This window comes from Triplophysa rosa, linkage group LG15, assembly GCF_024868665.1.
Source record: "Triplophysa rosa linkage group LG15, Trosa_1v2, whole genome shotgun sequence".
NCBI lineage: Eukaryota > Metazoa > Chordata > Actinopteri > Cypriniformes > Nemacheilidae > Triplophysa > Triplophysa rosa.
The window spans coordinates 11,631,757-11,643,630 of record NC_079904.1 but is presented as its reverse complement, the minus strand read 5'-3'; the positions used below and the strand labels follow the sequence as shown (position 1 = coordinate 11,643,630).

Sequence of the window (11,874 nt, the reverse complement as noted above, 5' to 3'; positions counted from 1 at the left end):
CCCCATTCACTTCTATTGTATGGACACAAAACCAATGCAAGTGAATGGGGGCCAGTTAAAAACATTCTTCAAAATATCTTCTTTTGTGCTCTGCGGAAGAAAGAAAGTCAAATAGGTTTGAAATGACAAGAGGATGAGTAAATGATGACAGATTTTTTATTTTTAGGTGAACTATCACTTTAAGGTTAATAGTCGTAACAGTATGCGTTCTGAAAATTCTAAAAAAAAAACATCTAACTTTTCTCTTGTAGTTTTCTCCTCTTGATCTTGCAGTGCATTTAATAACAGCAAGTTAATTTCTTCATGTAATGTGATGTTAAATAAATCTGTCTATTTTCTGTTTTTAGATCTGAGGTAACTACGGGAAAGTCTATCAGCACTGTGTACTTCTACCTTTCTACAGTATACTTTTTAACAAACTGGCAGCTTTGCTTATTTGTGAGTGCAACGTGAATCTAAAGGCTCTTTTGGCCCAGTTCAAACTCTCTCGGGGTAGGTGAGAGGTGAAGCGGGTTATTTTAAACAACAGCAAGTGAGATAAATGCTGCTGAACTTCGATTGCTCTCCAGTCAGCAAAAACAGGCACACCCTGAAATACTCGCCCAACGCTTCTAGTCCTGCTAGTGTTTACATTGTTGGGTTTTGTACAGTGTCAATGATTTCATTGTTTACAGTGTGTGCATATTTGAATTCTGCACTAAATCTCACTTTATTTTATGGTATGTGTTTGTGAGGAATTGAAAGAATATTAACAGAACATTATAGTGGTAAATAATCAGCACACTCAAATGTTAGTTTGTAATGACAAATGTGAACTAGAGCCATTACAAATTTGGAAGAATATAAAGTGTTAATATTTAGCTGGCCTTGAAGGTTCACACTTCAACAGCAGGACATATTGTAACTCAGACATATTGATGTTTTTAAAGCTCTCATTTATATTAACATGACAAAATCGCACTTGTTTGTTCACTGGTGACAAATATTCATGCAACATGAGTGCGCATGATTTTTCAACTTACTAGTGTCAATGTGCACCCAGGATTTATCTTTGTTAGTTTTCATAAACTGGCATTCTTTTAGGTCATAGATCAAAGAAAGACTTTTGTCTGCAATTCAAACAAGTTATCAAAAGCAAAGCATACAGTAGCCTCCGCTGATTTGTTTATTTAGATTTATTGCAATGCCTTATCAAGTGATATCCTGTAGTGCATTAATTATCAAACAAATGTATATAATAGGGCTTTTTATTCAAATTCAGAGAAAAATATAACCTTCTTTTATAGATATGTTTGCTGTTACTGTAGGTCTTAATTAATCCATAATTTCCTTAAAGGCCATTGCACATTGAGTCAGAAATTCGCGTCCTCACGTTTAAATACGACCTCACGTTATGTCAATCAGATTTACACTGCCTCCGATATTTTCGTCCGTCATAAAAATAATCGGACTGGATTCGATTTTCTGCGTTTTTCACATCCGTAGCAAGCATTTTGAGAGGCGTTTTGACAATTCAGAGACACCGTACAGACGAGCGCCAAATACAAAAAACCGCATACGAACATTACTGACTGTATGTACAAAGACCTTAAGTCTGTCAAAGCGACACACATTTAGAAGTTGTTTTACCAACAGCAATAATAATCATAATATTTTGTAATAATGAATTAATATATTTTTTTATAATTTAATAATGACATTGAATAATAGAATACAACAGGACACAATTGGTTGTGAATGTGGTTTAAGTGAATATGGCTTGTTCACCGTGCTGTTGCATGGATCTTAAAAGGGTGGGGGGTGCGTGTGACTCCTATCACTCCATCGAGATTGAATTGTTCCCCCTCCGCTGCAGAAAATCTAAATTTTCGAAACAAACTAACTAAAAACAGGAAAAGTTCCATTCTTGCTAGCTGCTCCCCAAGACAGACCCTCTTTCCTGAGAGAGGAAACAAGATTAGAGTGTGGGGACATTTTGTTATGCTACCGTACATACACACTATTGTAAGCAAACCAATTGAATGCCAATCACTGACAGTCTCAGCACTATTCGCATTCATTTCATTAAAAAGATAAAATTCGTTTTTATGTTTAATTTGGCATTTTCAAGTAAACTAACAGTTTAAGGGCTCTTGGTTTCAAATGATTGATAATAATTCTGCTCTCTGTACCTGCAGAAAAAGGCATGAAGGCCTCTCGTCTCACAAAGTTGCCCTCTTTATCTAAAAAGTGCCCCGGGTTGAACGTGTAGGGTGTCTCCCATTCGTTCTCATCTAAGAGAACAGAGTGCAGTATGGGTAACACGGCTGTTCCCTGGTTGAAACAATACAATAAGCATTAGGCTTACTCTGTCATATTGTGTATTTTAAAAAAATATTTTAAGTCTATAGTTTTGTCGTATAGGCTACATTATTTTCTAATGCTAATGGAACCATGTTTCATTAGCAAGTCGTGTTAATTCTGCAGTCCATAATGTTTTTGGGTTAAAAAGAAACATGAGTTAACTTAAGTGTTGAAAAATGTCTCCTTGTCTTGCAACTATGCACAAGCGTAAGCTTATAATAATCATTTATAATTTAAGCTATCCATACATACATCATTTTAAGCACGTAATGATAAGCATGTAAAAAACTGTTTAAAACAAATATGGCGATAGAGAGGCAAGAGACTGCAGCTGTAATGTTATGTTGCTGTTTAGGAAGAAACAAGATATTAGTATTAATACATAAGACTGTACATAACAGTAAATAAGATGGACAGGAATAAATGAATCATTTCACTCACCTTTGGAATAAAGCACTTTCCGAGGGTTGTGTCTTTATCTGCCACACGCAAGCCATTTAGTGGTACAATATCTCCTAATCTTTGGATCTCATGGATAACAGCTTCAGTGTAAGGCATGTTGACTCTGTCGGCTAAACTTGGCTCCCGTGACTGTCCAATTACTCTGTCTATCTCTTCCTGGACTTTCTCTACAAATACCACCAGCACATATACACATGTCAGTTCAATTTTTATTACATACTACATATAAATGTACAGATTGTTGTTTGGGTGTGTGTACAGTATATTCACCCTGCACGTCTTGGTTGGTGATAAGATAAATGAGACCCCAGCATAATGTGGTGGATGTGGTTTCAGTCCCAGCCAGAAACAAGTCCAGAACACACATAATCAAGTTCTGTTCATCGAAACCATCTGTTGGTTCATGTGCCTTCTGCTCAGGGATGGAAAAAGTGGAACTTAAACACATCATTAATTCAATTGATATGGAAATCAAACTGCATTCACTAAACAAATGTAGGGTGAAGTAGATAGTTACCTCCATAGTCTCGACAAGGAAGCTGTCTATGTAGTCGCGCGGCTCTGCAGGGTTCAGTTCTGCTTTATGTTTTTCAACAACCTCTTTTATGAAGTCACACAATAATTTGTACGTACTGAACATTTTATTGTGTGGACCTGGGAGGTGATTCATAATAGCTGGAAATGCTTCGTAGAGCTGAGAAAAAGAACAGACATTTACTTATATCCTCTTTACTGCTGCATGGCCAGAAAACAATTGGATTACATGGTAACAACCAACAGTAACTTTGTTCCTATAATATTTCTTTAATGTTTAATCACAGTATTCAAAATAATATAATAACTGTATCGCTTGAAATGAATGATCTGAATTAAAAATTATCTTTATAATATAGCATGTGACACAATAGGCTAATAAATATTTGTATTCAATTTTGCATTGTATTACTTACCTGTCCCCATATGGAGCCCTCTAACTGAAGACTTTTAGAGATGAACTTCAGCATAATCTTGAATTGGTGGTCGGTGTAATCAAATCTCTGGCCGAATACCATTTGACAGATGATATTTGAAACGGCATTATTTAACAGAATAGTTGGGTCAAAAGCAGCTCCTGAAAAGGACAAAAACCTTTGAAAAGACACCTGTTTTTTCACACAATTTAAAGGAATAGTTCACCCAAAAATACAATTTCTGTCATTATTTTTTTTCCACCCTTGTTTAAAACCTGTTGCTTTGTTTTTTCTGTGGAACACAAAAGAGGATATTTTGAGGAATGTCTCAGTGGTTTTGTGCATACAATGGCAGTCAATGTCGTTTGGTTACCAACATTCTTCAGAATATCTTCTTTTGGATTCTGCAGAAGAAAGAAAAGCATACAGGAAAATCGTACAATGACATGAAGGTGAATAAATTGTATTTTCAGGTGAACTGTCCCTTTAAGAAGCATATTTGCATTTACAGAATAAGCATTTTTAGGTATTACTCTGTACCCTTCTGTCCGTCCATCTCATCCAGCAGAAATCTGCACTCTTCACGGATGGCCACCTCCATGGTTTTCTTTCCTAACCCAAAATTTCTCAGTGTCGACAGAGTAAAACGTCGATGCTTCTTCCACATTTCACCATTACTGAAGAAAAGACCAACTACAGAAAAACAGACATTTTTACAGACATCGGGATATTTCAACACATATACATAATATATTAAGTGTTTGACCCACCATTGCTGCCACCCACTCTCTTCTGCATTGGTCTGTAGGGCCGATCCACAAAGTTTTCAGCTTGATTCACCAGGGCCTCCTTTACCATTTTATAACCTGTGATACAGACCACCTTGTCTCTTCCTAATCGCAGACTAAAGATGTTGTTATAAACATGGCCGAGCTGTGGGGAAAAGAGTCACAAACAGATTCAGATTTGATTATTTGGAAATGTTTTTGGTCAGCAAGCTATTGACTATACAGGCAAACACTTTAGACGGTTTCATCAGACGTATATTCCTGGCCTGGAGTTTACTTCCGGTCTGTGTTTGTTTATCGGTCTGGCAAGTTGCTTGTAAAAAATAACTTATTTTATATTTAATTTATATGAATATTAGTTTACACTAATATTTATTCTATATTAATTGTACTAAATTAAAAAAATACCCAACAGTTATTGAATTTTGCTGCTAAAACTGTCTATAAGCTGTTATACTGTATATACAGTATGTTAACCATTTTGTGGAATCATTTGGAATTAATGAATTATTAATTAAAATGATTGATTATTCATAAACATACATTTAGAGAAGGGCAAAGGTCATCGGTTTGATTCCAGAAACGCGTGCTGATAAAATGTATGCCTGGAATGTACACTAAGTGGCTGGAAATAAAAGCGTCTGCCAAATGCATATATTGTAAACAATATTTTCTTAATAATTCTTCAAACATTTCTGCTTATTTATTTGTGTTTGTATAAAGAGTAAAATGTACTGCTAAATAAGTCCTCTGATATAGGTCATGGGAACATAATGTAAAGTTTATTTCCTATCAGTGAGCTCAATGTAATTATTTCAATTTAAAGAAATATTTTTCCATGCTATCGACTCAGAAGCAGCAATGTTTACTCACCTTTGTCAGGTATACATGTGGTTGTTTGGAGTCAATGTGAAAGATATTTCCCAGGAGTGGAAGAGAGAAAGGACTTGGTGGGTAGTTAGGTGGCTTTCTGTGTTTTAAATAATCTGCCACCACAAGGAAGGCAAGAACGAAGAGCAGTAGTCCTTTAAAATCAAGAATCTCGAGAACTGTAGTTAACGCCATGATGGGGAGAAATGCGAGCCTGGTAAATGTGGAACAGGCAGTCTTTGTCTGTCAGTTTCACGCCCCTTGCAGCTGTCTGCATAACTACAGCATAATGTTTTCAACATAGAGTTACATACAATCTTGATGGATTTTACCATCAACTGAACTCTTGAACACCAGTAGATGTTGAAAAAATATTTTGTAACTTTAAAAATTTGATGAGACCCAGATGTCATTGTGGTCTGCATGTGTAAGAAACAATCTGGACTTTAGGACTTTATGCTTAGCAAGTTCATTTTTAACTCTGGTTGACCCTTGCCATAGTGCTAACTGAGTGTTATCTTGAGAGATTACGTAATCGACTGCAGGTTGATGAAAATATCCAGTTACACAGTGTTTAATGTTTATAAATCTAAGATTGAAAGTGCATAGAAAGTGCACACAATGGTGACTCAGCAAAAAGTACTGTATATGTGAAGGTTTGCAAAGAAGCTTTTTCATATTTTTAAAGTACTGAACACACAGCAAAGCCAAACACAAAGTCTTTTATTTGTCACATACAGTACATATAAATACTTTGTTTAATGATGATCATCCTGCCAGATGGGTTCTGTGTGTTATGTATTGTGAGTATTCAACCTCATGATACACTGTAAACCAGACGATGGAAACTGGGCGCAGGAGTTAGTGAAATGGTTTAAAAAAACTCTGAAAAAGTAATTAATTATTAGTTACTAATTACATATTCAATAGTGTAATTAGATTACTGTACAAATTACTCTCACCAAAAAGTATTTAGTTACTTATTACTAATTACTTTCTATATCCTATATCCACCTTGATTAGTTAAGTGATTCAAGGATAGACATGAAACGGCTTATTTAATTCATTCAAATAAATAATATTAAACTACATAAAGTACTCTTATTAACTGACCTAAGTATTACAAATGTGAGAATTATACATTAAAGCACGGGTTTTAAAGTTAGACTTTGAATTTTGATGTCAATTCCACTATTGCACACATATATTACACAGAGTATTTAGTTTAATTACATCAGAAGTATCTGTAATTAAATTACAGAAAAAATAAGAGTATTCCCTTACTTTACTTTTTCAAGGGAAAAGTAATTAAATTACAGTAACTAATTACTTAGTAACTAGTTACACCCAACACTGATAGCAAGTGTGTACCAGTCCTGGAAAGTGCGGTATTAACATAGTTGTGATTAGGAGAAAAGTTGATTTTCAAATAAAAAAACAAATGATACATTTTATAAACTCTCCTGTGTTTCCATGTGAGTCACATTTGACAAATAAAAATACATCTTACAAATATTAAAAGCATACTTGAGTTATGCTTTTATTGAATATTTTGTACTTGCACTATAAATGTATGCAAATAAGAGTTATATTTTTAATTTACACTACATAATTCAAGAATATGAATATTACATGTATATGTATAATGCACAACCTGCTCAAATTGTGAGACAATGTATATTGCAATTTTCGTGTCCTGTGGGCCTGGAGTCCATGTCATTCATCTCAGGTGAGCACAGAATTTGTATGGAAGTGGTGCTTGTGTGAAGCCCACCACACTCTCCAGACTGGGCTCTTCACCCGGTGGAGGACTGAATTTGAAGGTCTGCAGGAGGATGGTCAATAAGATGAAGAGCTCCATGTGAGCTAGGTACTCACCAGGACACTGCCTTTTACCTGTAGAGGAATCACAATAAAATAAAAAACTTTTACATGCAATGAGACAATTAAAGATTGAGCCTTTGTTTTAAAACCAGCACAACCAGCATGTGAATTAAGGGCAATATTATATATAAGGGCAATATTATATATCAAAAAAACAATATTTTTCTAGACTGGTCAGATCCCTTTAACATTCTAGTTATCTCTTCTACACTGTAAAAAATGGTAATATTCTGGCAGCTGGGGCTTTTTGCAACATTAAATGATATGTTGTTCTTGGAAATTTGCCATCTTTTTCTGTAATTTGGCTTTTTTTACCATATTTTAAAAATATCACTGTCAAAAATCTAAAAAAAGCAATAATCCCGCACACTGCCAGTCTTGCAAACATATCAAAATGTATTTGTTCACACAACGTTTCGGTCCCATGACCGTTATCAGGTACAATCAGGACCGAAACGTTGTATGAACAAATTTCACATGTTTGCAAGACTGACAGTGTACGGGATTATTGCATTTTTTAGATTTTGAATTTGACTCAGTCTTTTCTATGCACCTGTAGATTACCTTCAGGTGTGCGAGGGTGATTGCTAATTAAAAAATATCACTGTAAAAAATCACGTAAAAAATGAACAGTTGTCATTTGTAAAATAACTTGAAAAACATGTCATTTTACATGAGAAAACTGTTATTTCACTGTAATTTACTGGTGCCCCAGCTGCTGGAAAATTACTATTACTAAAATTATTATTTTTCTTTTTTTAATATTTCAAAAATTTGTGAATTTTTAAAAAAATATAACAGTACAATTGTGTCAAATTACAGTTTTTTTTACAGTGTAGAAATGCGATTTAATGGAAGTTCCTTGTTTATTTAATATTACTCCAGAGATCAAACCTAAGTTTGTTAGATACTGTTAGATATTGTTGCTGTCGCGCAGAAACCTTGAATCTTCAAAATTTCTACTTTCAATATAATTGTTTTTTAAGATAATCAATCATTGTGTTGTCAAGGTTGACAAGCTCTTTCTAATACTTTTTATTGGTTACATTTTTGCAAAACCCACAAACAAACATGAATGATGACCAACAGCAATGATTTAAAGAAAATATAAATTGTGAAAATGTACATGAACATTGTCTCATCTTGAATCTCAGAAGAACTCTCAACTCAAACTGTGGTTAGCTTTGCCAAAATACCTATGTCTTCAAAAGTCACAGATTTCCATATGAACACAAATTGTTCTTCTTTACCAAATTATCTGAGCTGTGCCATCCACATTACGTTTAATAACATATGTCAGCAATGACCTCATATGTGTTTTTTAAACTCCACCTAAGGATGTTTAGGAGAAACATATGAGACAAAGTTGATACTTAAATGAAACACTTGAGATCACTATGATGAAGAGCATACTGAGGAAAAACACCCTGGGTTGTTACTTGATTAAATTATACCTGCTGAGAAGGCAAAGAAAGCATTTCTCCTGCGGAACTGGCCCTCAGAGTCTAGAAAGTGTCCAGGATTGAAGGTGTCTGGTGATTCCCATTCATGTTTATCATACAGCACTGATGTCAGATTAGTGATCATTACAGTCCCCTTGAAGACAGAAAGGAATACATTTATTAGTGAGGTTTAGAATTTACTTTATGTTCATTATGATATCATTGTTTAACCTTTGCGTGTTCAATATTCATTATTTACTTAAATATTTTATTCCTTTACCACAATTTTTAATTTAATTCAAGTGTTGCTTCACAATCGCTGATATTTAATTTACCCCTTGTGCTGTTTACCTTTGGTATAAAGTAGCCACCCACAGTTGTGTCCTGTCTTGCAACTCGAGACATATTAAGCGGCACAAGGTTTGCTTTTCTTAAGACCTCATGGATGACAGCGTTGGTATAAGGCATGTTTGCTTTATCTGCCGTAGTCGGTAAACGGGAGCCAATCACCTGCTCTATCTCTGCATGAAGCTTCTCTAATGGATGAAATAATTTCGTTGTTAATGAAGAACATTACATAACATAATATAACATTATAAATATAACAACATAATACCTTGAACATCGGAGTACTTAATGAGGTAAAGCAAAGCCCATCGGAGAGTGTTGGTTGTTGTTTCTGTTCCGCCTTCAAACAGGTCGACCATGCACCACACCAGACTACCAATAGTAAACCCCGCGTCAATATCATTCTTTTTCTAAAGGCCACAATGAAATACAGTACAGAGACAAGCAGAATTACGGAATATGTGAGTCTTTCTCAATAATTAAAACAGTTTTGTACTAATCAATTTATTTTGACTGGAAGAGATAAAGCAAATATTTCTGTGTATTAACACACAAAGCAGCAAAACTTAAAGTTTAACACCATGTTTTTTACCTTCTCTATTTCGGAAAGGTAGGCGTCAATATAATCTTTAGGATTATCGCTGACCCACTCTGGTTTGTGTTGTTCGACCTTTTCTTTCAGGAACAGTGCTAAATCTTTATAGTTTGAGATGATTGTTTGATGAGATCCTGGCAACCACTTCATTATACTGGGGAAGGCCTCATAAAGCTAGAAAAAGATGAATGCTGTGTTAAAATGACTGCTTCACAGTCAAGTATTTTGAAATGTTATTGTTTTGTATATTCAATAGTAGTGCAGCTGTCTTTTCATCAATGTAAAAACTCTACCTGGTACCAAACAGATCCTGTTAGAAACACAGACTCTGCGCTCTTTCGTAGACGTTTCTGGAAATCAACATCATCGTACTCATAGCGATGACCAAACACAAGGGCACCGACAACATTGGCCACTGCATTGTTGATTTTGACCAGAGGGTCGAACGGGTAGCCTGCATTACAAGTTAAAGACATGGACAAAATGAAACATACACACTCTTACAAATGAAAGGTTCTTCACAGTGATTCCATAGAAGAATCTTTTTTTTGGTCAAATAAGTTGTTATTCAAACATACACAAACAGTGACAAACATAATGGGTGACTAATAATAATGATTTATGGCAAAAATTAAAAATCACAAAATATAGAGTTATGATATTTCAGAAGGACAACGGTGATGTTAAAGTTTCTGAGCGCTTACCTTGCTCTTCTTTAAAGGCTGCGCTCAGGAAGTAGCATTCTCGCTGCAAATGTTCTTCCAGAGTTTTTTTCCCTTCTCCAAAGTTTTTTAGATGACTCATAGCAAACTGCTGTTGCTTCCTCCATGAGTAGCCATTGTTAAAGGATATTCCTTTTTCATTAATGAGACAGTGTCAAAAAAAGTACAAAATGTAATTTAGACCAGTGTTGTAATGTCAATGTACTGTAGATTCAAAATGTTTTGTTTGTTCTCTTTGTTACAAATATTGGTTTATTAGTATTAGGAAATAACTAAGTACTGTCTTTTAAATGTCTATGCACTGATCAGCCACAACAATAAAACCAATGACTGTAAAGTCATTATAAAAATGTTTATCTGGGTAAGAGATGGCAGCAGGATGCATTGTAAGAAAAAAGCAGGCCAGCGGAGGCAGTGCTGGTTCAGGCAGGTTTTTCCTGAAAAACCTCCCTACAACTCAACTGATCATCTATGGGTTATGCTGGACCAATACATCTGATCCTAAGAGGCCCTAGAGTACATGTCCTAAATTCACACTGCACACTTTTTAGGTTTTAAGTTTTTTAGCCTGATGTAGTCTAATTTTATCACAAAAGGGGTAAGATCATGTTGGTAGCTCACAATGTCATTGTCAGATAAGGTTTCCCAATTTTCAGCAAGGGAAAAAATGGATAGGGATTCAAACCTATGACCTAAAGGTGAGGAGTCAACAGTGCTAACCACTGGGCCAACAAACTGGGCCACTTTGTTTTGGGTTTCTAATGTACCTGGCAGCTTGCAGGACTAAAAGGATCTGCTGTTAATGTCTTGGTGCCAGATGACACATGATATGTTCAGAGACCATGTGGAGTCGAAGCCTCAAGGTGCAGGAGGCGGATCTACACTAAATTTGCCAGGTGGTGGTTTAGTGTTGTGGCTGTTCATAGTAGCTGACACCCATACATACCTTGGCCTTTATAAAGCGAATCAAATAGAGGAGAAATGGGACGGCTGATGAAGTTTTCACCCTGAGTGATCAAAACCTCCTTCACCATTTTATATCCAGACACATAAACATTTTTTTCACTTCCATATCTCTGGCTAAAGATGTTTCCATACTTCTCAATCAGCTGAAAATTATAGGAAGTAAATAAATCAAATATGTAATTTCTTGGTTTGCAATTTCACTACATGTCATAATATTATTTAAGTGTCTCACCTGGTCCACAGATTTGTAGTTAACATCAGTGAAGATGTTTCCTAGAAAGGGTAGCGCCCAGGGTCCTGGTGGAAAATTTGTTGGATTTTTAGTTTTGCTTAGACTTATAAGCAACAGGACTAAACAAACGACAAACAAGCAAGATCTGAAATCTAGACTCTCAAATAAGTAATACAAAATCATTATTAAATCTCCAGGCAGCAGGCTCTTTTGTAGTTAACTGTAAGTGCAACAGCCAGACTTTTGTTGCCAAGGGGGCGTGTGAGATCGAA

General features: G+C 35.3%; 2 protein-coding genes across 2 annotated transcripts; both read right to left on the bottom strand.

The window, feature by feature from the left end:
• Positions 1-1,455: 1,455 nt before the first annotated feature.
• LOC130565538 (cytochrome P450 2J2) lies at positions 1,456-5,624 on the bottom strand. The gene is made up of 9 exons (XM_057352336.1): positions 5,417-5,624; positions 4,526-4,688; positions 4,296-4,448; positions 3,756-3,916; positions 3,323-3,499; positions 3,076-3,217; positions 2,785-2,972; positions 2,172-2,313; positions 1,456-1,939 (listed from the first exon to the last, which is right to left on the bottom strand). Exons 1-9 carry the CDS (start codon positions 5,606-5,608, stop codon positions 1,764-1,766), a joined length of 1,494 nt encoding a protein of 497 aa, XP_057208319.1. The 5' UTR covers positions 5,609-5,624; the 3' UTR covers positions 1,456-1,763.
• A 1,494-nt stretch (positions 5,625-7,118) lies between these two features.
• LOC130565540 (cytochrome P450 2J2) lies at positions 7,119-11,790 on the bottom strand. The gene is made up of 9 exons (XM_057352338.1): positions 11,603-11,790; positions 11,351-11,513; positions 10,387-10,536; positions 9,976-10,136; positions 9,680-9,856; positions 9,356-9,497; positions 9,091-9,275; positions 8,752-8,893; positions 7,119-7,309 (listed from the first exon to the last, which is right to left on the bottom strand). Exons 1-9 carry the CDS (start codon positions 11,783-11,785, stop codon positions 7,134-7,136), a joined length of 1,479 nt encoding a protein of 492 aa, XP_057208321.1. The 5' UTR covers positions 11,786-11,790; the 3' UTR covers positions 7,119-7,133.
• Positions 11,791-11,874: the final 84 nt, after the last annotated feature.